The following is a 26211-nucleotide window of genomic DNA, read 5'->3' as shown; positions in this document are numbered from 1 at the left end:
TTGGGAAGGGGGGGCAGATTATTGGGTTGGCCTTGGTTTGTGTGTGTGTGTGTTTATACTGTGATTTTATGTTGTGAACCGCCTTAGACCTACAGGTATAGGGCGGTATACAAATTTAATTAAAAATAACAATCCACTCCCCAAATCTTCCAAATGTGTGAATCCAAGATTCACTGTTGCTCATTTTAATGCACAACACCTTATGTTCTTGCTGCTACTTGCTTTGTTTGTACGTGTCGGTTGTATTTTGTCATTGCTTTCAGAACCTGAATTGTTGCATTTGCCATTTTATTGTTTATATCACATGTATTTATGTCTATGGGCAATATCTAATTAAATCGTAGTTAAACAGAGAATCCACTCTTTCCTACTGAGACAGAGCAATGAGTCTCAACGTTTAGAAAGATAAGTCAGGCATAGCAACCATCAGACTTACAATTGCAACATGGATTTCATCGTGTGCCAAGTGCGACGGTTCACACGTGATGTAGATGGAGTATTCGACGGACACATTCTTCAAGATACTTAGATTCCTCAGCTCGTTACAGATATGCTCAGTTGTAAGGCCCTGTGGGAAAAGAGCAAACACGGAACATGAGTACTTTTGACAGAAGAGGACACACGGCAAGAACATAAATCAGTGGCACTTCTCTTGTTGCCATTTGCGCCTGGCTACAACTCCACAGAGAACGTTGCCTCTTAGGTCAAGAGCGGGGAACTCAAAGTCCCATCCGTCCCAGGTAACGTGGCCAGTGGTCAGCGATGATGAGAATTGGGTCCTTCCAAAGGTTGTTCAACTACACAGTTCCCCATCCCTGATCTACATTATAGCAGAAGCTATAATATCCACAACTGCCAATTGGGTCACTGGCATGGAATACAGGTCATTGCCCAGGGAAGGGCCATTGCTCAGTGGTACAACACGTTTTGCATTTATAAGGTCCCTGGTTCAGTTCCTAGCATTTTCAGGTAGAGACACACCCCCCCCCCCCCGAAATTTAAAATCCTGGAGATCTGCTGATGGTGACTCTGCATAAGGCGTCGTCCAAGTGTGGACTCCATAGGGAACTTCAGACTGATCTCAAGTCCCTGATGAGTACACCTGGATGGGACATGTTTTTAGCATTCGTACTTTCCTAAATGCATGCCTTTATAACATGTCAAATGTGAGGTAGCCCCCGGTAGCTAGTTAGGCTTGGCTTTGGGAAAGCACAGTTTAATCCCTTGCTTTATAAATACTCCATTAGATTAAGGTCTGGTTAACTACAATAACAAATCCCCCCTTTTTTTGTAATGTACACAATATCTTGTTTCTGTTTTGTTTTCCACACAGGTACTATTTCTCGTTTCTTCAGGTCTCCCTCTGTGCACTTGTACTTTTTATTTTTCAATAAAGGATATAAAATTTAAAAAGTTCAATCCCTTGCTCAACCGAGTTGCTGTGAGCAAGTCAAACTCCTTGGGCCAAAGGGTGGATGCCAGAATACAGCAAGACATACAGGTAGCCTAGAGAAATGGGAGGGAAGGGTGTGCTACAGTAGTTTGTGTGGTAGATGGCTTTTTTTAACCTCAGGGGCGAGGGAACTTCAGGGCTCAAGGCCGAATGAGGCCCATCAAGGCCTTGAGACTTCCCCCAGGCTGCATATCCTATACTGGCCTCATTTCACACTCTCCTCAAGTGCTTTTGCCTGGCTGAAATATATCACTGATCTATGGCGGTGCCTCTTGCTCGCCTGGGTTTAGAGCGAGAGTGGCCTTCCAACTTTCCCGTGGTTCGAATGTAAACCTGATGTCCAAAGCTAAGAGTCACATCTGGTGCTGCTCCCACTATTCTACCTCTGGTCCTCCCCATCTAGCATCCTAGGAAGTTGTATATAGGTTGTATTTCCTTGACATCTGATGGGAGAGCGTTCCACAGGGCGGGCACCACTACCGAGAAGGCCCTCTGCCTGGTTCCCTGTAACCTCACTTCTTGCAGTGAGGGAACCACCAGAAGACCCTCAGTGTCTAGGCTGAACGATGGGGGTGGAGACATTCCTTCAGGTATACTGGGCTGAGGCCATTTAGGGCTTTAAAGGTCAGCACAAACACTTTGAATTGTGCTCGGAAACGTACTGGGAGCCAATGTAGGTCTTTCAGGACCAGTGTTATATGGTCCTGGCAGCCACTCCCAGTCACCAGACTAGCTGCCGCATTCTGGATTAATTGCAGTTTCCGGGTCACCTTCAAAGGTAGCCCCATGTAGAGCGCATGGCAGTAGTCCAAGCGGGAGATAACTAGAGGATGCACCACTCTGGCGAGACAGTCCGCGGGCAGGTAGAGTCTCAGCCTGCGTACCAGAAGGAGCTGGTAGACAGCCACCCAGTCAGCTTATACTTTGGAATTGCTTGCAAAGGCATTTGTGTAGCTGCTCGTTTCGAGACCAACTTACTGGAGTCATCATCTTTTTATTGAAGGTGAAAGTGATGTTGGCACAGTTGTCCTGATAGTAAGCATCGGAGTTGCATGTGCTTTTCACGGGCTGCTGATTGGAAGGCCAGCACTCGCCTATGTTGTCGCAGGGACCTACGAAGCAGTGGTCCTCTTTGACAGGGTGGCAGGTATGGCCTGTGGGACACTCGCTGTGACCTTTGGCGCTTATCAAGCAAGGCTTCGGACCACACCAGACCTAGAACGGAAAAGACCATTTAGTTGGCAGCCGGACACTTGGAACGCATTGAAAAGGAGGCAAGCCGAGGCAGCCAGGAGTCCCAGGACAGTACCTTAGAGCACGTGACTTTTCCGTTCACACACTGACAGCTATTACACTCGTCGTCCCATTTAGTTCCATCTGGAATAATGTGCCCACTGCCGATGCAAGGCCTTCCTGAAACTGAGAGGGAAAGCGGTTCAGGGATTAACTCACAGAGATGCCTTAGACTCAACATTTTATGAATTATGAGATACTTTAAGTAAAGGAACCCGAGTATTGGGTTTGATTTTTTAACAGATGTGTACATATGTAGAATTTTTTCCAACAAGCTGCTTTTTTTGGTATTTCTATTATTATTATCATTATTATCATTTTATTTTGACAACGTAATAATCATAAATAAAAAAGAATAAAACTGTGCACCCCGCCACCAAGACCATTCCATCGTAACTATCCAACCTCCCAAAATTTCAATTCCTCTTGCAATAGTTTGACCTCTTTCCGTTTTAACAGTACAAATTCTGCAAACATATCTCCTCAAAATCATTTCTCCTGCATATTCCCCATCTTACCTTAATGACACGTTAATTTACCATTAATAGCTATATCCCACACCTCTTTATACCACTCTTCCATTTTATATTCTGCTTCCCCTTCTACTTCCTAGCTATGATAACTCGCACAGCTGTCAATAAATTTGTGAGCAAGTCCTTCAAAGCCAGTGTACCTTCCACCCCATCATAAATTGATAACAATGCTACTTATGGACTTTTGGTCAGCTTTAACCCGGTGATTTCTGTTATCTCCTTAAACACCCTTTGCCAGAAAAAATTGTACATATTTACACCCCCACCACATGTGAACACAAGTCCCGGTTTCCTGACATCCCCTCCAACATAACACTGAATTCTCCGTCTTAGGGGTGGCCCTCCAAATGATATTGGGACTCCAAAATCCCATCAGCACCAACATTCAGAATGGGTGATGGTCAGGGATGAAGGGAGTTGTGGTCCACCAAACATCTGGAGGGCCACAGGGTCCCCACCCCAGCTTTCGCTCCAGTACTTTAGCAACGCTTCCCTCCTCCCTCTTCTCATTCCTTCTCCTCCCTGTTCAATCGCGAACACACAGATAGACATTCTGGAATTCTTTGCTCATCCATATTAACTACTGGGAAGGAAAAGGAGGCTTTGTTTTACTTTATAAGCGACGAACTACTATATATATATCCAATACCTTCTTGGCATCTGGGGCCAATGCGGCCGGCAGGACAGATACAACGGTACCCGTTGATTTCATCGACACATGTTGCTCCAAAAGCACAGGGCGAGGACTGGCATTCATTGATATCTGGTAAGGCAGAGGGCGGAAAGTAGATTAGTAGGAATAATGATTGTGTAATTAATTAATATGGGCTGCATGGATCAATCCCCCCACCCACCCGAATGAAGAGTTGTAAAGCTGCGAACCTTGCTCAAAATTTTAAAGAAGATTTTAAAGGAAAATCAGGACACAAGCAGTTACTTAATAGTTTTCAGCAAAGCTCATATGCTAACCTACAAAGCTGCATTTTACAGTACCAGGGCTAGCTCTCTGGGGTTTCTTGCCAAGAATCTTCTGTCTTGGTTAGAGTCAAGTGCGCATTTTGCACATTTGCAACCAAGTGAAGATGCCCTGGCACCTGACATCTCCACCATCTGGAGGTGCATGCCAGAGGATCCTCAAATGTTGACTTTTTCCACACACTAGCAACACATCCTGTAGAATTCTACCAGTTATATTTTATCTGCACAACCGGAATGAATTTCAGGAACCAAAAGGCTTTTTCTGTGCAGCAAGAGCAGGAGCAGCGAACAACGTTAGTTGCTTGTTGTTGCTTGCCTTCGCCTACCCCCTTCCCACTGACCTGCTCATAGGTTGTGAAGAATATTCCTATGTTATAAATGGTCACCATTCAGAAAAAGAGGCAGGAATAGGCCAATATATATGTAGACTGTCCCTGGATCAGGTGAGAACTTAAAGAAGTTCTCAAAGTTCTTAATCTAGCTCAGTGTTTCTCACCCTGTGGGTCCCCAGATGTTGTTGGACTACAACTCCCATCATGCCTAGCCAGCATGACCAGCGGTCAGGGATGATGGGAGTTGTAGTCCAACAACACCTGGGGACCCACAGGTTGAGAACCACTGAAGGTTGTCATCTGAACTAGCCGGATGTGTAACTGATCAATCAATCACAGCCAGTCCATCATTTGAAAAATAAGACTTTAGAGTCGCCTTGCCCCCAAAATGGCAACCAGGCATTTCACTTTGGCGACTGCAACCTTGGTTTTAAGGAGCTATTTGGAGCCTAGCTTATTGAGTTTCTAACACTGCTAGAGAAACTAAGGGGGTTGATTCCAGGACCTGGGACCTGCCAGCCATTTTCTCTGCTCAACAAAAATGCCCTTCCAATGTGGCCTCCATGTCCAATTTGCATTATTGGCACAAACTTTTTCTTGTTTTCTTGTTGCACTTCTTTTTAAATCCTTGCTTTTAACACGTACGCAACCTCTAGTTCTGCAGGCAAAAAACACCCTCTGCTACTAATTTAGGAAACAGTTTTTATTGGGCAAAATTCCTCATCACAGGAGCTCTCAAAGGGCCCAGTCTAAGGAGAGCTTTGAAGCCCCATGAAATGCATTGACAGGGGTCAGCAAACTTTTTCACTGTCCCTCAGACCTTGTGGGGAGCTGGACTATATTTTTGGGGGGGGGGGATAAAAAATGAATGAATTCCTATGCCCACAAATAACCCAGAGATGCGTTTTAAATAAAAGGGCACATTCTACTCATGTAAAAACACGCTGATTCTCAGACTGTTCATGGGCCGGATTTAGAAGGTGATTGGGCCGGATCCAGTCCGCAGGCCTTAGTTTGCCTACCCATGCTCTTCTTGACACTTGAGGTTTCCAATTCACAGATTGCTAGCGGTCACCAGAACCCACGGGACTCTGGGCAAGTTAGAACCAACTTACTCTACTGTTTTTCAGGAGACTTCTAGCGTGACTCATTTTCTCCTGCAAACAGGGGCACAGATCTCTCAGGGACATTATATTTGATTAAAAGAACTGCCACTGGAGTCTCTTGCCAAGCGACACAGAAAGCGCCATATGTGCAAACCGCAATTTAGCAAAAACAACAACATATATTGCACCTCCTGTTCTAATGCAACTTTAGGCCAAAGTTAAGAGCTGAAGGATTGCAAACACATACTTATCCTGCAGTCGGGACCTGCAAAGCCTGGAGCGCATTCGCAACGGTACCAATTGTCTCCATCCACACACGTCCCACTATTATAGCTGTTTGGGGAGAACGAGAAAGAACTTTGCTTAGCCGATGCTCTCTCACTTTCACAAATGCATGTTCTTTAAGCCCTTTAGCAAAAAGCAGCTTACACAATTGTAACTTAAGCAACACCGGCCCGTTTTGAGTTTAAAGTAGGAGAGAATACTGTTGCACAAATGGGACCTGCGACAAAATGTTGCAGCATGGACTGCTTTTGTATTTAAGTTTCTGGCCACTCCAGTCCTTTCCTCCCACCTGGTTCCCCTATCCAAGAGGTCCCCTATTCTGGGTTCAATGAAAATGATCAGTGTCCACTGGGGATGTTTCTGGGGTGCTGGGGGTGGGAGTAGACACACTGAGGCCAAATCGCAGCTCCATTAAAACCATGGATTACCCCACTTATTTCTATGGGCAGCCTTCAACTTCCATCCTTTAGATCATTTAAAAGCAGCTTTTAAAGAGTTCTTATCGCAGCTAAATGAAAGAGAAATGAAATTCCCTCTATACAAGACTGGATCCAAAAACTGACAAAATATGCCGAATTAGACGGTTTATCAGAAAAAAATAAAGAATAAATCAAACCAGGAATTTGTTTCAAAATGGGAGGTTTTCAAAGAATATTCGAAATATAAATATGGTAGTTTTTGAGGAACTTCAGTAATAGTTGTAAGACAGATATAAGAATTAAGATACATTAAGAAAAAGTTTAATTACGATAAAAGTGTGTATTGGCAAAAAGTAATACGAAATTGAAATATGGAATAGATGGGAGGTTGGGTCTTTAGTGTTAAGACCAATTTTTGTTTTATTGTTTGTTAACACCTCCACCCCGGTTTCCGCCCAGAGGTCCCTCAAGGCGAAATCAAAAGGGGTATTTCGAAGGAAAGTTGATCAGGGTGGGCATATGCAAATAAAAGTGCAATTCATTCCCAGGCCCATCTGCTTACCAAGGATGAGGACTGCAATCGTTGGTATCTGTAAAGAGGTAAGAGACAAAGATGCGCAATTAGCACTCTGGATTTCTACAGGCAGTGCTTTTTTTTCTTAAGAAAAAATAAGTTTAGAGGAACTCTCATTTTCCTACTCGTATTGAAATACTGCCCCTCAATGAGGCCAAACAGAGTCACAAAATGTTTAGGGGTATGCGTCCCCCTGCGTCCCCCGCCCCCGAAACAAGCACTGTCTACAGGTGTCCCCTTCCAAAACAGGTTTGAACTAAATTGCTAAAACCCACACACTAAACAAATGCACATGGGATTCTTTGCAAAGTATTGTCTGGAAGAAACACCAACAGATTCAAAAGTGGTCAGGCTGCTGCAACCAAGGAACAGATGAGAATGAACCAGAGTTAATGTTTTTTACCAGGGTGGTGTTTGGGTTGAAGGGAAGCGGCAGTGTGAACATGAAAACATCTGTTTCCACTTATCTCATTTGCAACTTTCTCAGGCCCAGGTCAAAGCTCCAGTCCCACAATGTCATTAAAGCCCAATGATTCAGGTGATGCGAACACCCCACATCAAACAGCTTCCCCCTTCTGGTTTTAATCTCAAATCCCCGAGGGCAACGAGATGAGCCAGTTTTCTCATTGTCAGCCACCTGCACTTCAGAAAGAGTTTGGGTATATGAGAGCGGGGGGAAAAGAGAGAGAGAGCGCTTACTCTGAGTGCAAGTCGGTCCCTCCCAGCCCTCTTTGCACACACACGTGAAGGAATCTCCACTGACGACACAAGTCCCGCCATTGTGACAAGGGTTCGGGAGGCAGCTGCTGTTCCTGGCTGGAAAAAGAAGAAGCAAAACAGAGTTTCTCAAAAACGGCACAGGGTTTTAAATCTGGGATGCCGAACCTCTGGCCCTCTGAATGTGAACTGCCCTGAGATGTACGGAGGAAGGGTGGTGTAATTAATAATAATAATAATAATAATAATAATAATAATAATAATAATAATAATAATTTATTTCTACTCCGCCCATCTGGCTGGGTTTCCCCAGCCACTCTGGGCAGCTTGCAACAAATCATCAAAAATACAATAAAACATCAGAGATTAAAAACTTCCCTAAACATGGCTCCCTTCAGATGTCTTCTAAAAGTCAGATTGTTGTTTATTTCCTTGACATCTGAAGGGAGGGCGTTCCACAGGGCGGGCGCCACTACCAAGAAGGCCCTCTGCCTGGTTCCCTGTAATCTCACTTCTCACAGTGAGGGAACTGCCAGAAGGCCCTCAGAGCTGGACCTCAGTGTCCGGGCCGAACGATGGGGGTGGAGACGCTCCTTCAGGTATACTGGACCGAGGCCGTGTACAAATGTTACAAAGAAATAATGCTGCTGAACTCCCGACACCCGCCAGCCCCCAGCTAGTATGGCCACTGGTCAGTCAGGACAGGGAATGGGAGTCCAGTCACATCCAGAGGACGGCAGGTCCCCCTACCCATCAAAATATATTATGATGAGCAGAGCCCACGACCATTTACTAACCGATATTGCAGGTGGCTCCTTCCCATCCTGCGGGACACATGCACTTGAAGGCATCTCCCTCGTCATAGCAGGTCCCTCCATTGTTGCATGTGGCTTCGTCACACTGACTGTCGCCTGCAGGCGTGCAAATGGAAAAGCAGGATTAGTTAGAAGCGAACACGCTCCCCCTCAAGCTGTATGTGGAACGGGCTCAGGGCAAACAGGCTCTCCAGGAAATCGGTGCAGAAACAGCTTGCCTGTTTCCCTGAGAGTTATTGCATGACTTAACAATGTTAATAAGTATAATTTTTAATAAGATTATGATTTATGTTTGTTTGTTTTATTTGTTTATAATTTTGTGGAAATTAATAAAAAAAAATTCCATTTAAAGTACTCATTTTTCACATCCTTAAGATATCAATGACTTCCCCTCTTCTCTTTCCATGGTTCATTTTACATATCATAAATCCCTGCATATTTTACAGAAACTATACCATTCAGTATTCCATTACATCCATCAAAATTTATTTACACTGTTGAAATTATCTCAACGCTACTAGCGTTTTCAGCTGTACACAATTATTTTCCCTATATTCAATAAACATTTTCCAATCTTCTCTAAACGTATGTTCTTCTTTTCTATATGTTAAGTCTGCAAGTTGTGCATATTCTGTCAATTAGGTTGCCATTCTTCATTGGTTGAGACCTTGCTCGTTTTCCATTTTTCGGCTAACAAAACACAGGCCACAGTTGTTGCATACATAAATAGCCTTTTTTGACACCTGGGAATTTCAGTCTGAATTATCCCCAACAGAAAGGACTCTGGATTTTTGGGGGGAAAGTACTTTTGAACTTTTTTTCCAATTCATTATGTACCATTTCCCAATACTCTTTTACCCTTTCCAGCTCATGGTCTTAGAACATGAACGCCAATCTCACTACATGTACGTGCATTCGAGAACTGGTTCTTGGGAACGGCCGTTTGATTGACAGGAGGCACAGAGACCATGAGCTTTGACATTCCCCCAGTTTATCTGTCGATGTTTGGCATCCGGGAAATAAAGAAATTAATCTTAAGGAAGAACTTTGGCATGTGTGCCTATAACGCATCTAGTTTCGAGCTCCTGATCTGATTCTTTTTTTTAAAAAAAACTCAATGTACTTTGGGGGACGGGAAAAATGACACTTCATTGCACAACACAGTCAGCCACGAACCACGGCTTGCTGTAAACAATGACTCCGGCTTCGCTCCCCTGCCCGGCGCAAGGAAACAAGCCACAAAGCTTGGCTCCTCGCAATGTCCCAAACCCAAGATTGTGGTTTGCTTCTCCCCAACGAAGCACAATCACTGAGCCAAGTACAAATCCTGGCTTGCTGATTGCAATTTGTTTATGGGGAAGGGGGAAAAACAGAACCACAATCTCAGGTTCTGACATCAAGGTAAGCCAAGCGATGTGGTTTGTTGTTCCCATTGGGGAGGAGTGAGACACGGGAGCGAGTGGAGAGGCTGCCTTTTCACCATGAGCCAGTTTACGGTGCACGGCAACGATCGGCCAATGAGGCTATTATAATAAGCCGGCCCCATTCATAGGCCAAACTAGGCACCGCTGAACTTTAGTGGTGGCACCGATTTAGGGTATCTCCCAAAAAAACACTCACGCGAGTGGCAGGTTTTCCCTTTCCAGCCATTTTTGCACTCGCAGAAGAAATCGTTCACCAAGTCTCGGCAAGTTCCTCCATTGTGGCAGGGGTTTTTGCTGCAGTCGTTGATATCTGGAAGGAAGAGGGGGGAGTTAAAGGGAGAAAAAGAAGTGTTGTGGCAAAGGAGCTTGCTTTTATCCTCAGGCATGTCGCAGCCCTCCTTTTGGCCTCCCATCCCAAAGTCTGGATTAAGCGCCTTAATGCCACCGCTGACGTTATCATGTTTATTCTGCACCATACCCCACCGCTCACTTTCAACTTCCCTTGCCAACACACACCACTCTGGCTCCCTCGGAACAAATATAACAGTTAAGCTGAAAGCAAATGAGGCCTTATTACATAATGATTCTGTGTCAAGGCCAAAGGCTAGCAGTTCAGCCCCTCCTCTGCCTTCTCAAAGCAGCGCAGAGGAAAAGGGAGATATTTCAGAGATGGGAAACTCTGTGTTTGGATTAGAAGCTAGTCATCATCTCAAAACTAAATGACAGCAAGAGAAAACCTTACAGTAAAGGTTTCTACTGACAGAAGCCTCATAAACCAGGGCTGGTGGATGTTTGGACTCAAATTGTTGGACTACAACACCCATCGTCCTCAAGCACTGCCCATGCTGGCTGGGGCTGATGGGAATTGGAGTCCCAACATCTCGAAGGCACAAAGTTGGGGGAGGTTGTTCTACAATGCCAAGATAGGAGCAATGAGATGTTCTGTCTTTATAGAGGAAAATACATGGATAGAAAACATTCAAGCCCTTTATTCAGCAGTACTTGGGCTGGCAAAAAGATCACTCTAGTTTAAGTGACCCATTCCCTTCTGAACTCAAATTACTGGCAGCCAAGGTTTCATCACGTGTGTCATCCCTAAACGTACATCTTTTTCAACTTTTCAAAACTTCTCCAGTTTTAACAAGGCAAAAATATAGTTTAAGCAACTCCAAAGTCACTTAACCCCAGAGTCAAAGGAGCCAGCCAGATCATTTAAGTAGATTGAATGGTTCCATAAACTGTGGCAAGGAAAGCAACTTGTGCTGAGAATGTTACACGCAAGCAGACTGGGAACCCACAAAACATTTAGTCGAGTCAAAAAAGGAATCTGACATACAGAAACTTTCTTCCACTTGGGGAGCAATTTAGATCAGAACAGCCAGCTGTTTTGATTTTTACTAAAGAAAAAGTGTGGTTTGCCAATTCTAAGATGAGTTTGTGCATCACCACTGGATGGTTAAGTCCAGACAAAGACAACTATGGGGCTGCGGCGCTCATCTCACTTTTGGGCCGAGGGTTTGTCCATAGACAGCTTTCTGGCTAACATGAGTAAACCACTTCTAGCGCAACCAAACACCATGACAGAAACCAGAGCGCACAGAAACACCATTTACCTTCCCGCTGCGGCCGTACCTATTTATCTACTTGCACTGGCGTGCCTTTGAAGTGCTATGTTGTGGCAGGAGCTGGGACAGAGCAACGGGAGCTCACTCCGTCGCGGGGATTCGAACCGCCAACCTTCCGACTGGCAAGCCCAAGAGGAATGCAACTCTTCTGTAGCTTATGGTGCTGCATATGTAGCAGAAACTCAGCAAGCTGGCTGTCTGCTGACCCAAATCAAGAACCAAAGTCCAGGCAGAGATGGAGAGGGTGCCATCTTGGCTGCGAGTTCTAGAAGGCCTGCTCCCTTTCTGGCAGGCCTCTTTCCACCTAGCCTGGGACGGCAGCGCCCCGATTGACTCCAGCTACAAAAGCTGAGGCCGCTAAGGAGGCCAGCAACCATTTTGGCTGTCTCTTAGTGCAGACCCAGATCACTGAGCCTGAGCTTCCACAGCCGCCATGAACCACCATTGGCAGGACTGGCAGCAACAGCAGCAGATACGTTCTTTGCTCATGATAACATTTAATTCTCTTGCTAATTATACTGTTTTAAATGTGCATTTTATAATTAGAAATGCTTTCAATGTTCAAGGTTTTCTCGGTTCACTTTGCTGTATTGAATGCGCATTCTGCAGTTAACCTCCTTTGTAATGTTTCATTTTGAAATCTTTTGAGATAATTTTTTAGTTTCCTGTTAAGTAGGTTGCTTTGAGTGTATACTTGATATTTGACTTTCTTCAGCAATGTTTTATTATTCAAGTGAAGTAGACTTATAAATCATTGTGGACTTATAAATCATTAAATGTGTCAATATGAATGGAAGTTATAAATATTGCAGTTGCTGTATAAGGGATTACTATTGTGACTGAAATCAATAAGATTTTGGAACGCAGGAATAAAGGAAATAATCAAACCATCAATTCTAGCATGTGGGGACCACCTAAATTATGAACTTTGGTATTTAAATGATTAATATTGGGAATTGTGTTGTAATTGGCATTGTTATACTGAGGCTATTATTGGATTCTTGAAATTGAAAACTAATAAAAATTATTAGCAATGCTTTATTCTGGATCGTTTTATCTGAAGTTTTACTATGTTGTAAAAGTCTTTTGAGATATAAAGCAGTATCAAAATGAAATTAATATGAATGAATGAATAGGGTAGCATCTTTCTTTTAAGAACACCCATAATAAACACCCATTGCTCCTTAAGATGATCTTTTCAGGACTGCAGTCCAGACAGAGGATGTGAAAAGCGTCAACACGAAGAACGACAGAGTCTCCATCCCTCAACCACCTCCCTTCCAGTAGAGAAACAAAGATCCGCTTACTGGCTTCGCAGAAGGTGCCTTCCCATCCATCGCTACAAATGCATTTGTAGGAATTGATGCCATCAATGCACGTGCCGCCATTCTTACACGGGTTGCTCTCGCAATCGTTGATGTCTGCAACAAAATTAAAAGAGATGAAGCACAAAAAAGGAAGTTTAGAAAACTGGGGCTGGATGGAGGAGGTGGGTTAACCATTAAACCCAGAGCTTGCTCTGTCTGGACCCAAACTGCAACCCAGGGCAAAAAAAAAGACAAGCGAAAGGAGAAGGCTCCTAAAAAAGCAAGCCAACTCTCCATACCTTAAAAGGTTTGAAAACATTCCTTTAAGACGGCTCATAAAACCTCCCCAGCGTAAAATTTGCCATCTACTGCTGGAGGCCTTTTGTATGTTTGTAAAGTTGGCATTTATTTTTTTTAAAAACCATAAACTCAAGGTGCACGTGCAAGGGTAAAGGTAAAGGGACCCCTGGCCATTAGGTCCAGTCGTGACCGACTCTAGTGTTGCGGCGCTCATCTCACTTTCTTGGTCTAGAGAGCCGGGCATTTGTCCGCAGACAGCTTCCGGGTCATGTGGCCAGCATGAGTAAGCCGCTTCTGGCGAACCAGAGCAGCACACGGAAACGCCGTTTACCTTCCCGCCAGAGTGGTACCTATTTATCTACTTTGACATGCTTTCGAACTGCTAGGTTGGCAGGAGCAGGGACCGAGCAACGGGAGCTCACCCCATCGCGGGGATTTGAACCGCCAACCTTCTGATCTTCAAGTCTTAGGCTCTGTGGTTTAACCCACAGCGCCGCCCGCGTCCCTACCTAGGAGCCTCTTAAAACGAGCTTCCTTGAGGCCAAGGGAATACTAGCATCAACTGGCCCACCAAGGAGGAAGCAACGAAATTGCAGCCAAAGTCCAAAAGTGTCCTTGGGGACTGCAGCCAACCCCTGGCTCCCAAGGCCAAACAAGCTGTGGCGTTCAAGGCATTTACACAGGTGGCTGTGGAGAAAGGGAGAGTCGGGTTCACCACAAAAGCAGGGCGAGGAGAAACTTACTTTCATGGCAGTAGGTGCCGGTGAAGCCTTTGCTGCATTCGCAAGTGAACTTGCCTCCCGCCTGACTCTTGCACTTCCCGTGGGGACCGCAGACATTGGAAGAGATGTAGCGGACGCCTTCCGGGGTGCTGTTGGACGCCACGGCAACCGTGCAGCTGTCAATGACTGCAGGGGGAAGGAGACACGGACCCAACATGAGCTCTCGAAAGACCCACGCCGTCCCCGGCCTCCTGCGGGTCGAGGGCTTCGTGCTTCCTCTTAAAACAAGCAGGCCCTATAAAACAGCGGGGGCCAGATTTCTTCGCCAGCGGGAGCCACATCCCAGCGGCGGCGGGCGCCCCACTCCCATGTGCAAGTATAGGAGACACTGATATGCAACCGCCCCTCTCAGCTAAGCCACAGAGATCAGCTCCTGCCTCCTCCTAACTCAAATTATTAATATGATTGGGGTGGGGGGCGCAGTTGTCTTGTCCTGTGGGCTAGGCAGGGAGGTTTAAACTTCCCCACCTACCCCCCAAGCTGTGTTTACTCCCCCCCCCATCTGAGCTGCCAAAATTCGTGGGGGTCTTGAAAGGTCTAGGAAAAATTGATGGGGCTGAGGTTAGCCACCTGAGGTCTAAAGCAAGCCTTTTTCAAGTACAGTGGTACCTCAGGTTACAGATTCTTCAGGTTACAGACTCCGCTAACCCAGAAATAGTACCTTGGGTTAAGAACTTTGCTTCAGGATGAGAACAGAAATTGCGCGGCGGCAGCGGGAGGCCCCATTAGCTAAAGTGGTACTCAGGTTAAGAACAGTTTCAGGTTAAGAACGGACCTCCAGAACGAATTAAGTTTTAACCCGAGGTACTACTGTACCCAAAAGCCTCAGGGCCACAGCGACTCGTACCAAGGAACCACAGTAAACCGTGACACAGCTGAGCCACGCGTGAAAGTCCCATTCTGAGCCACGCATACAAGCCTTGGCCTAACAAGGGTGACATATAGTGCTGCAGAATTACTACTTGCCACACACACACCCCGAAAGCCAACACTCTGCAGTTTTTGCCTTCTGTACGACAGAGCTAGGAATACGGTAGTTAAAAGAAGATGCCCTAGAACAGAGTTGTAAAACAGTCTTTGAAGCCACCATCCTTTGTGGACAGTGTTTCAGGGGCCACATACCAAAAGGTGGCTGCAGGAAAGAAAAGGTAATGGACCCCTGGACGGTTAAGTCCGGTCAATGGCGACTATGGGGTTGTGGCGCTCATCTCGCTTTCAGGGCGAGAGAGCCAGCATTTGTCCACAGAACACCATGACGGAAACCAGAGCACCTTCCTGTCGCAGTGGTACCTATTTATCTACTTGAACTGGCGTGCTTTCGAACTGCTAGGCTGGCAGGGCCTGGGACAGAGCAACGGGAGCTCACCCCGTCACGGGGATTCGAACCGCGACCTTCTGATATGCAACAGCCCAAGAGGCTCAGTGGCTTAGACCACAGCGCCAACCACACTTCTTGGTGGGTGCAGGTGGGCACCCACCATGCAGGGTACGATCACAGATCAAGGACAGATATCAAGCCAGGTGAAATCCTTACACGAGGGCCGCCCACCTGAGGTTCCCCACACCCTTGCCTTACAGTGGGACCCTTGGCCTTCCAGGTGTTGCTATACAGCAACTCCCATCATCCTTGAAAACTGGCTAATGGGATTTGTAGTGCGGAAACACCCAAGGGGCAAAGGTTCCTCACCTCTGCTGTATCGGACCATTTGCCCAGTAGCTGCCAGTTGGCGTTCTCTCCAGGATGTCAAAAAAAGGCGTTTCCCCAGTCCTGACGGAAAGTGTCAGGAATCGAACTCAAGACCTTTAGAGAGCAAAGCATCACATTCTGCCAACCTCCCCAGAAAAATAGCAGGCTGTGACGTAGTGGACCGGCCAGATGCAATGCCTACCTTCGCAAGGAGTCGAGCGGCAGTGATCCTTGAGGTGCGAGCAGTTCTTTCCCTCATAATCTTCGGGGCAGTTGCTGCAGAAGTAGTCGTTTTCGTAATTGAAGCACTGTGCCCCGTTCTGGCAAGGGTTGGGTTCGCAGTAATCTATGTCCAACTAGGAGGAAATGGGGAGCCAGGGGAAAAAAGAGGCCACCTTAAGACAAAGGGCTCATTATCATTACCCTTCACACTGCCGCAAGCAGGAAGCGGCTACGGAATCTGACCTTTTTTATTATTATTATGATTCCGTCGCCCCCGATCGCTTGTGTACCGCTTACAAAACAACACTTGCCAACTGCACTAAAACAAAAAGTTTATCAAGGAGGGGGCAAAGGTCTAGCAAGCAAGAGTTACTGCAATTTTTAATGGCAATTAACTTTCTCAACACACCAGTCCTGAGAAAGTTTATGAAGGAGTACACACGTGAAATGAATTTTATATTCATGAAAAACAACAGAGTTGCTGTATGTAAGGAAACTATAAATGTCAACTGTGAGAATGGACTAACATCAAGAGAAGGATTAAGAGGAGATTAAAGAGGAAGGAAGCGGTACATGAGGGAGCAATGGACATATGTTTGCAACAGGAGCGGGAAAACCTGATTGTTTTAGGAAACTGTATTAAATTTAAATAATTTGGGCTGATTTGTAATAACTTGGAAAACATGCACTGCAAATTTTCAGTGTACTTTACGGAGCCCTGGGTTTCTCTGCCCCACAGCTATTAAAAAAAAAGAGGGAGAGGGTCCATAGCGCTACTTGGTGAATACAGGTATTCAGGACAGCGGTCGAAGCTTTGGGGCTCTTATCTGGAGCTTGCGTTTCAGCAGCCCTCACCTGACAGACATTTCCAGAGAATCCGGCAGGGCAGAGACACTGGAATCCATTGATTTCATCTTGGCAGTGGCCCCCATTCAAACAAGGGTTGCTTGCACATTCATCGATGTCTCTCTCACAGTGATCCCCTGCGTAGCCAAGTGGGCAGGAGCATTGATAACCATTAACCAAGTCCTGAAAAAGGGCACAGAGAGGAAGAAAATAAAGAAAAACAGTCCGCAAGATTCTGAAGGAGCAGAAACGACTGTTTATGCACGCGATGACAGCAGCACAAATACCACTGGCCCAGGGATATAAAGACGATAAAGTTCCGACCAGCGACGAATGGTTGATGAAGATGATGGACTACGCCGAAATGGCGAAACTGACCAGGAAAACCAGAAACCAGGAAGAGAAGAACTTTAAGGAGGAGTGGGGAAAATTTACAATGTACTTAAGAGAGCACTGTAAACAACTAAAAACACTGGCAGGATTTGAGTAATGCTTGTAATATATGAAGAACTATGGTAAAAATGGGTCATTTGTTTTTAAAAATAGAGAAAATAAGGGAGGTAGTTGAAAAAAGGGGCAGAGGGAAGTCAAAGGATTCAGGGGATCCTAAACGATGATGTTGAATTCAAATTGGTTATGTAAAACTCAATAAAAATATTTATAAAAAAAGAAAAAAATAGCAAAACAGTTCGCTTGGCCCATCAGAAGCATTCACCAGATACACACAAAAAAAATGGTTTTCTTTTACATGTGCATAGGGTACAGAATAGACATAGATTTGCCAGGGAGATTTAGATTTCAATCCTCGGATGGAGTCCAGAATGAGAGAGCATTGGTTGCAGAACTGAGCCCAGAATTAGACAGGTCAAAGCACATTGGTCCAGGTTAGCGGCCCCATTCAGACATAAAGCAAAGGGGGACAACAACTGATTTTTACAGCGAAAGGGCAAGGGGAGAGGTACCCCCTGCCCCAGGCCTATTCTCCTAATACTCTCTGGCTTCTAGCCATTTCATGTGATTTTCAGTGGTGCTAGGGGAAAAGGGAGCTCAAACAATCTCATCTTGGTAAAAAGCTGGGATAGTTTTGGTCCCCTAACTTGGTGCATCTCCCAGTGTTAAAAACAGACACACACACACACCGACACACATTTTGCGTGTGAGCAATAAACAGGCTATTCTCATTACACCTACTTTGACCTTCCACGAGGCTCGGTGGATGGCCATGAGAAAGTCGCTCTCCTCTCAGCCTAGCCTACCTCACAAGGCTGTTGAGAGAATAGAAAGGGGAGGGGAGTATGTCCCCCCCCTCCCGGGAGGAAAGATGGAAGAAAATAAAGCCATTCTGGCAGGTATGCGGGATGCAAATTATTAACGGAAGATAGTAATTCACAGTATTCCAAATGTGTGTGTGTGGGGGGGGGGGGGAAACAATGATTTGACAATATCAATTAATATAGTTCTATTTTCACTTTGCCATTGTGCAAAATAATTTAAGAGATCATCCCATGACACTGCGAGGAAGGCCACACCCCCGGTAAATCTTTGGAGAGTCTACATTGTGCCTGTTGAGTCTCAAATACACACTCATGTTTGTTTTAAAACCTTCAAGGGATCAGATTGTGAAACCTCCTTGTCTCCTTGCCCTCAAGTCCCAGAAGCTTATTCAGGGGGGAATCAGTGCCATGATATTAGAATTGGTTCACTGCTATAGCAGTGCTCAAGAAATCTGACTTTCTATGCATTTCAATGCAGACCATGGGTGTAACCGGGGGGGGGGGGGGAGCTGCCCCTGCCTAAATCAATACAAATCAGTAAAATACACAGCTAACTGGGGTTCTGCCCCCCCCAAAATCCTGGCTACATCCATGATTCAGACCGACCCAATCTGCAACTCCCAATCTCAACTGTCAATTTTTACACGTCACAGTTTTTTGCTGTAGTTCTCAGCTCAGAAACCATTTTTAAAATGTGCATTCCGACAGAGGGGGGGGAAAAGAACCCTGTTCATTTCGAAATGCGTATTTTAAAGGTGAACTTTCAACCAGGATTTTCAAGCGCGAAGACCAGCAGATTAAACACAGAAGGCGGAATGGGGTGGGTTTCTGGGCAAACGCATTCAAAAGCTACATGGATCAGATGCAAGACCGATAGAATGTGGCTGATCCCTATTCTGCAGTACTGATTTCTGTTGAAAACATACATTGCAACCCAATACATTTCTTGGATCAAATCATATACATTTCTACCCAGAGTCAAGTCCTGATGAGATCAATATGCTCCTGCATAATAAGTGAATGGAAGACTTAAAACTTGGTCCCTTCCCATTTAACTACGTTAAGACGAGCCTTGCTGATTCAGGCTACTGGCCCACCCAGCACCCTGTTCTTGCAGTGGCCACCCGTGGGTGCCCATGGGAAGCCTGCAAGCAAGGGGCAAGTCCAACAGCGTTCTCGTCGCTGCAATTCGCAGCCACTGCTCTCCGCAACTAATCTGCAACTTACCCTGCAAGTTCCTCCATTCTGACATTGTCCAATGCAGTCGTCAATATCTGCAAGTCAGAAAATAGCATCAATCACATATGGCAGTAGGCGAGTCTTTAGAAAGGCAGCGCGCATAGGAAAGGCACGAGAAAGAATTCAAGCGGGCTTCGAAACTCTAGGCTAGATAAATCCCTTTGTCCAGCTTCCTGCATGCTTTCCTCCGGATAAGGCCAGGATAATGGGTGGGAACCCCGAGCCATTCTTACAGTGGAGCTAAGCGGAAAACTTCACATCATTGTTTCAAGCCACCTTATCGGCATATAGCCGGTGTCGTGGACTAATGGGTTTGAGAAAAGGGCCTCTTATTCATGCCAGACGGACTACTCCCTTTCTAAAAACATCGGCTGCTCTCACCACCCTTTGCTGGCTATTGCCAACAGCTGAGCCTCAAAACTCAGAACGCAGGTGACCTCTCGCCCGCAGAAACCCAAGCAAAAAAAGCAGCAGTTTCGGGAATACAGAGGAAAAGATGCCTACTTATATCACAATTCTGGCCAGTCCAGCCAGGGACACAGTTGCAATAGTAGTTGCCAATCAAGTTCCTGCAGGAATTGGCATTCAGACAAGGTTTGCCCTCGCATTCGTTGGCATCTGAAAAGAGAAGAGAGGAGGGGGTGCTGTCAAAGGGAGAGACACACACCATGCTCTCTCGTTTTCACAGCACAGTTTGTTAGAAGACAAAACAGTTCCTTCTCATTTTTAAGCACGCAGGAGTGGATTAGCAAGACTTTTAAAAAAGACGGAGGCGAGGCAATAGTACAGTGGTACCTCGGGTTAAGTACTTCATTTGTTCCAGAGGTCCGTACTTAACCGGAAACTGTTCTTAATCTGAAGCACCACTTTAGCTAATGGGGTTTCCTGCTGCTGCTGCTGCACTGCCGGAGCACAATTTCTGTTCTCATCCTGAAGCAAAGTTCTTAACCTGAAGCACTATTTCTGGGTTAGCGGAGTCTGTAACCTGAAGCGTATGTAACCCAAGTTACCACTGTACTGGGGGACTTTCAGATTTTATTTCCCCAATTATGGCACTGGCAATCACAGAGTCCTTGGGCCTTAATTAAGAGCAACTTTTTAAATTGAAAAAAATACAAAGGGGGAAAAAAGAGGGTGGGAGGGAGAAAGAAAGGAAGGAAGGGAGGCAAGAGAGTTGGAGAGTTTCAAAATGACAGAGCATCATCCCCAGTCATTGGGATTAATAATGTTGGATGAAGAATGCAGACAGCTCATTCTTCATGAGATCATCCACAGCTCGGAATGCAGCTGCAAATTCTCCCTCTCCTCCTCTAGTCTGAAGGAGTTAATGTGAACAGAGGGAAGAATCGCTTTCCCACCAGGCTGACAGGGAGGTGGGGGGGGGGGAGAGAGGTGGGAGAGGCAGCGAAAGGACACCCTGTCTTAAGAAGAAGAAATGTCAGCAAGAGTCATAGGAACACTCATCACAGCAGATCCTGCAAAGATAAGTCTCCAGGCGGATAAGCTCTGCTGCAGCAAAGAGCCTTGTGGAATCTTAAAACTACTTATTTCAAATCCACACCCTACGTTCAAAGCACTCTTACACCAACTTCAAGAGTCAGGGCTTCCCCCTGCTCCCCAAAGAATCCTGAGAACAGCAGTTTGTTAAGGGTGTCGAGAGTTGTTAGGAGAGCTACAATTCCCAGCACCCTTAAACTACAGCTCCCAGGATACTTCTGGCTGGGGAAGGCAGGGAAGTACAGTCGTACCTTGGAACCCGAACGCTTCATGGGTCGAGCGTCTAAGTGAGTGTTTGCAAACGTTCTTTGGAACCCAAACGTCTGACGGGGCTTCTGATTGGCTCCAGGAGCTTCCTGCAGCCAATCAGAAGCCGCACTTCGGTTTCCAAAGGTTTGGAAGTCGAACAAACTTCCAGAATGGATTCCGTTCAACTTCCAAGGTACGACTGTAGTTTGAGAGCAACTTAAACCTGAGCTGTGACCTAAACTTGTGGCGTAAGCCTTTGTGGATCGCGGTCCCTTTCACCAGACGTGTGACATTTCCAAATTAAATAACAAGGGCTCGCATGAGCGGCAAAGGATCGCTGCAGAAATGACTCTGCAGTCTAAAAGTTGATGGCGGGTAGCTGAGGACACGGTCCTCAATCAGAAGGTTCGTACAAGATTCAGCTAAGGCTCTTCACAAGTTTCTTTGCACATGCATCCAGCTCTCAACAAACACAATCTTGTTGTGTTATGCTATGGAGCCACTCCACTGACATACAGCCAGTGTCTCCTGTTACAGCAGCTTTTGGGGAGAATGGAGAATCAAAGCCATGGGGCCAGGGCCAGCATAGTCACCAAAACAGCTTACAGGAGGAAACTGCAGTCATGGAAAGACTGCACTGGGTTCATGCACTGGGTTCTCTGCACAAATTGTCCTTTGGGGACAATTGGGATGAGGGAAAGAAAATGTAGGAGTCTCTACAGATACCACACAGAAACATTTGCCCATTGTCCCCATACAAGAGCCGCCCAGAGTGGCTGGGACAACGCAGTCAGATGGGCAGGGTAGAAATAATAAAATCACAGTTATTATTAAGAGGAATAGAGAAGATTGCTGTGATTTAGACACAGAAAGGCAAGAAGAAGCCCAGAGACTCCCATGCCTCATATGCTCAAGATCACACATTTGAATCATGCTGGAACAGGCAGTTATACCATTTACCCTTTACACCATTTACGGCAAATGTTAATAATGTCAATTAGAATCCCATGCACTGAAAGGGAGAGAGAGGGAGGGACATCACTGTCATTCTTTAAAAGATCCCGGGTATTCCACTCCCGGCGGAAGCATCCCCAGTGGCTTCAAAAGCACGGGCTGAGCCTGAATAATGTAAAGGCCGCAGGTTCGAGCCGCATCAGAGACAACTGCATATTCCTGCACTGCAGAGGGTTCTACTAGATGTTCCACAAGGTCCTTTCGGTCTCCATGATTCTTACGAACTTCCGCTAGGCCAACTTCTTCAAAGGGAAAGACGACCCCCAACACTCACAAGCACCATGTTACCCCATTCAATTCCAACACAAACATTCCTCAGCACAGGCGTCCCCAAATCTGGAGCAAGTTCTCCAATTCCTTATTTCCCGCTTCCATAAATCTACAGTCCAATACTTACCAATCTGACACGTTTTGCCAGTCCACTGAGGTGGGCAAATACATTTAAACCCATCGACCAGATCCTGGCAGGTCCCTCCATGGCCGCAGGGGTTTGGAGAGCAGTCGTCAATATCTACCGAGAGAGATTTCGCTTTAGTATGCGTGTCTCAGTACCTTCAAGAGCAGCTAGGCTGGCAGCCACACTAGGCACAGGCCAAAAGCCATTGCTATATTCAGAAAAGTGAGACAAACGCTGTAGAGAATGCAGAAGAGCAAGCCACCTCTGATGTTCCAACTCTGAGGAGATTACCCACAAGGGCCTGCAGTACCTGGGCAGGGGGAAAAGTTTCCCTGGCCCTATCCAATATGAAACCATGTCTCCTGGTTTTCATTCCCCTCCCCCACCCACCCTGCAGTTGCAGCTCCGGCAATGCTTACACATTTTGATCATCTGAAATGCGTTCATGCGCAGACAGCACTTTCACAACTGAGCAGCCTTTAAAGCAGTATTTCCCAAACTTGGGTCTTCCATTGTTTTAGGACTACAATTCCCATCATCCCTGACCACTGGTCCCGCTAGCTAGGGATAATGGGAGTTGAAGTGCAAAAACAGCTGGAGACCCAAGTTTGGGAAACGGTGCTTTCGAGAAAAGATGCCAGCGAAGCCATTTTTGCCCTTGCCCTCAGAGAGAGACGACGAGCCCGACAAGGCTATCCACGTATAATATCCATTTGCGGACGTTCACAAAGGACCATTCAGACATCCAGATTCGAGGGGCAAGACATTTGGGATAGCTAACTGGAATTGTCAAAGATCTGGAGGCCCAGCGTGCAAATTTCAAGGAGAGAGCAGAAAGCTGCAGCGTATTACAAGCCCAGGCAGAAATTTCATCGGACCATTAGAAACCACTGAGAAAAGCCAGCACTGCGGTTTGGGTTCGGCAAGCTTTGAAGCTTTTGCTAAGCTGGGAAATTCTTGTCCACTTACTGAGTGTGCAGGTTGGTGCCCCCCAGCCTGGAGCACAGACACACTCAAATCCCGTCGAGGTTTCGAGGCAGCTTCCTCCATTGTGGCAAGGATCCGAAAGGCAGGCATGTTCCGCTGCAGCAAGAACAGAATCCTCTTCAGCTTGGCCAATGCCGGTGACCACCTCATTTTTTAAAAATCACCTGTCCTACTTTCCCTGTCCCCTCCATCTCTTGGGCTCTGAGCTGGTGGGGAACACAGTGCCTAAAACTCCCGACAGCAGCTAGGTTTAGATGGGAAAAGCATCTATTTGAGGGCTGAGCCATCTGCAGGCTGCTGTCTCCCTTTCCAAGCAAGTAGCTCATACTTGTTTAAGGCAGAGTTGCCTCATCTCATGGTGACTGTATTAAAGGTAAAGGTAAAGGGACCCTTGAACGTTAGGTCCAGTTGTGACCGACTCTACGGTTGCAGCACTCATCTCACTTTATTGGCCGAGGGAGCCGGCGTACAGCTTCCGGGTCATGTGGCCAGCATGACTAAGCCACTTCTGGTGAACCAGAGCAGCGCACGGAAATGCCGTTTACCTTCCTGCCAGAGCGGTACCTATTTATCTACTTGAACTGGTGTGCTTTCGAACTGCTAGGTTGGCAGGAGCAGGGACCGAGCAATGGGAGCTCACCCCATCACGGAGATTCGAACCACCGACCTTCTGATCGGCAAGTCCTAGGCTCTGTGGTTTAACTCACAGCACCACCCGTGTCCCTATTGGCAACTGTATTATCCCCTACCAAACAGAGATAAAACATACCCAGACAGGACACTTTAGGGATGCCCACGAGTCACAATGCAAACCTTTCTTGAGCACAATAAACTTGTACATGCCAGATATCGTTGGCAGACACATCCAAGGACCTGAACTCGGGGAGGACCACAGCTCAGTGGCAGAACTATGTGTGCCAGCTGTAACACCAACCTATTCGCCCTCTCTCCAAAACGCACTTGGCCAGATGCAACAATTCAGTCCTAAAGATGTCCTCGCTACTGCTTGCTTCCTGATTTTCGCTCTCTCCTGACCATCTCTCCAGCACAGCCCAGGGCGCGCAGCCCCCAAAAGCAGCCAAACCAACCGAATGCAGAGATCCTTACCGATTTCACAGTTCTGTCCCGAGTAACCCTCTGGGCAGGAGCACTGGTACTTGTCTGGTCCGGTGTTGCTGCACGTTCCCCCGTTCAAGCAAGGCGGGTGAGTCCCGCAATAGTTGAGATCTGCAAGGGACCGTCCGGAAAAATGAGAAAGGAGCTGTCTTCCGGGAGGGGGTTTGCGGAGTGCTTCGACCGCCCCACAACCGAGCCAGAGGCCGGCGTTACTAAAGGAGAGGGTCCCCCCCCCAGTGGTGCATCCTTGACCCGCAGCTCCCCCCCTTCGCTGCCTCCCCCAACCTCCATCATGTTTAACTAGCATTTCAAAGCCGCCTCAAGGGTACCTTTATTGCAGAACTGGCCACCCCAGTTGGTTTCGCAGAGGCATTGCCACGGTTCGTTGCAAGTTCCATGGACACAGCCCGGGTGAGGAATGCACTTGTCACAGTACTGACCTTGCCAACCGTACTGACACCTTCAAAGAAAGAAAGGGAGAGGGGAATTAGTCGCTCGAAAAGAAAGAAACAGGGCCGACAAATCCTTATTCATTCATTTATTTATTTGGGGGGAATTACAGTGGTACCTCGGGTTAAGTACTTAATTCGTTCTGGAGGTTTGTTCTTAACCGGAAACTGTTCTTAACCTGAAGCACCACTTTAGCTAATGGGGCCTCCTGCTGCCGCCGTGCCGCCGGAGCACGATTTCTCTTCTTATCCTGAAGCAAAGTTCTTATCCTGAAGCACTATTTCTGGGTTAGCGGAGTCTGTAACCTGAAGCGTATGTAAGCCAAGGTACCACTGTACTTGATTTTACAAGTATAAAATTATAACAATACAACCATACACACCCACATTTACAGATTCCTCCAAATCTCTGGACTTCTTCACCTCCCTTCCATGGTTCCTATTTTTAAACCATTTATACTGCATCTTTCCCAACAATCTCTATTTTATATAACTCCATTGTCTCCATAGTACTTGCTACATTGCAAGCGTTATTGCAACCCTGCCAATGTTTTCGTTTACTTAGTGGTCTCCAAAATAAATTATAATTCCCCCCCCCCGCCCATTCTTTGTTAAAAGTTTTGGTCCTCTTGGTTCCTGAGCTTTCCGGTCAGTTTTGTCATTTCGGCATAGCCCGACAGTTTAATTTGCCATTCTTCTCTGGCTGGGACTTTATCTTCTTTCCATCTCTGGGCTAGTAGCACCCATGTACAAATCCTTATTTTTATTTTAAGATTTAAAGAGAAGCCTCCCCCACTCCCTGCTCAAAAAAAAGAGGAGTATTTGGTGGTTTCTTGTAAACAAACCAAGTTTTTTGTTTCCCCTCCAAGGTCTCTCAAGACACAACCTATTCTCAGAAAAGAATAACTGTTCTGGGAGCCCCAGTGTGGTGCCACGGAAGACAATACTGTTCTGAAACTCACACAAATGGGGGGGAAGGGAGAATGGGTGCAGGCACACTATAGATCAATCCCTGGGGTTTGACAAATGAATTAATAAAACAGGGGCAGGGAGGAGAGGAGAGAGGAAGAATGAGCATTCTCCCAAGGATTCTCATGAATACAAGGGCTTAAGGATACTTGAGCAGAAAGAAAAACAAGCCAACCAATATAGAACAGCAAAGTTACTAGAGAATTTCCTCTTGGACCGCAACTCAGTTTGCTTGGAGGTTTTTTTTTGGGGGGGGGGGAATCACATGTTCGAATTAGGACAGGAAGCATCTTCTTTCAAGAGAGATATTAATCTGGCAGCA

At 46.2% G+C, this 26211-nt stretch overlaps 1 protein-coding gene across 2 annotated transcripts in view; it reads right to left on the bottom strand.

Moving 5' to 3' along the window:
- The window catches only part of JAG1 (jagged canonical Notch ligand 1), a 68133-nt gene that overhangs the window by 4390 nt on the left and 37532 nt on the right, over nucleotides 1-26211 (bottom strand). Inside the window, exons 6-24 of one of the 2 annotated variants that reach the window (XM_053380628.1) lie at nucleotides 24801-24931; nucleotides 24463-24582; nucleotides 23338-23451; nucleotides 22369-22482; nucleotides 19716-19829; nucleotides 19200-19246; nucleotides 16708-16881; nucleotides 15833-15986; nucleotides 13905-14069; nucleotides 12862-12975; nucleotides 10126-10239; nucleotides 8488-8601; nucleotides 7673-7789; nucleotides 6962-6989; nucleotides 5943-6028; nucleotides 3929-4042; nucleotides 2763-2872; nucleotides 2432-2668; nucleotides 437-568 (exon numbers count right to left, since the gene is read on the bottom strand). In XM_053380628.1, coding sequence (XP_053236603.1) covers nucleotides 437-568; nucleotides 2432-2668; nucleotides 2763-2872; nucleotides 3929-4042; nucleotides 5943-6028; nucleotides 6962-6989; nucleotides 7673-7789; nucleotides 8488-8601; nucleotides 10126-10239; nucleotides 12862-12975; nucleotides 13905-14069; nucleotides 15833-15986; nucleotides 16708-16881; nucleotides 19200-19246; nucleotides 19716-19829; nucleotides 22369-22482; nucleotides 23338-23451; nucleotides 24463-24582; nucleotides 24801-24931 — 2299 coding nt within the window. The remainder of the gene's footprint in view (nucleotides 1-436; nucleotides 569-2431; nucleotides 2669-2762; nucleotides 2873-3928; nucleotides 4043-5942; nucleotides 6029-6961; nucleotides 6990-7672; nucleotides 7790-8487; nucleotides 8602-10125; nucleotides 10240-12861; nucleotides 12976-13904; nucleotides 14070-15832; nucleotides 15987-16707; nucleotides 16882-19199; nucleotides 19247-19715; nucleotides 19830-22368; nucleotides 22483-23337; nucleotides 23452-24462; nucleotides 24583-24800; nucleotides 24932-26211) is intronic. The other variant, XM_053380630.1, reaches the window with a different exon arrangement.

This window comes from Podarcis raffonei, chromosome 3 (genome assembly GCF_027172205.1).
Source record: "Podarcis raffonei isolate rPodRaf1 chromosome 3, rPodRaf1.pri, whole genome shotgun sequence".
Classification (NCBI taxonomy): Eukaryota; Metazoa; Chordata; class Lepidosauria; order Squamata; family Lacertidae; genus Podarcis; species Podarcis raffonei.
This window is presented reverse-complemented; position numbering and strand designations above follow the sequence as displayed.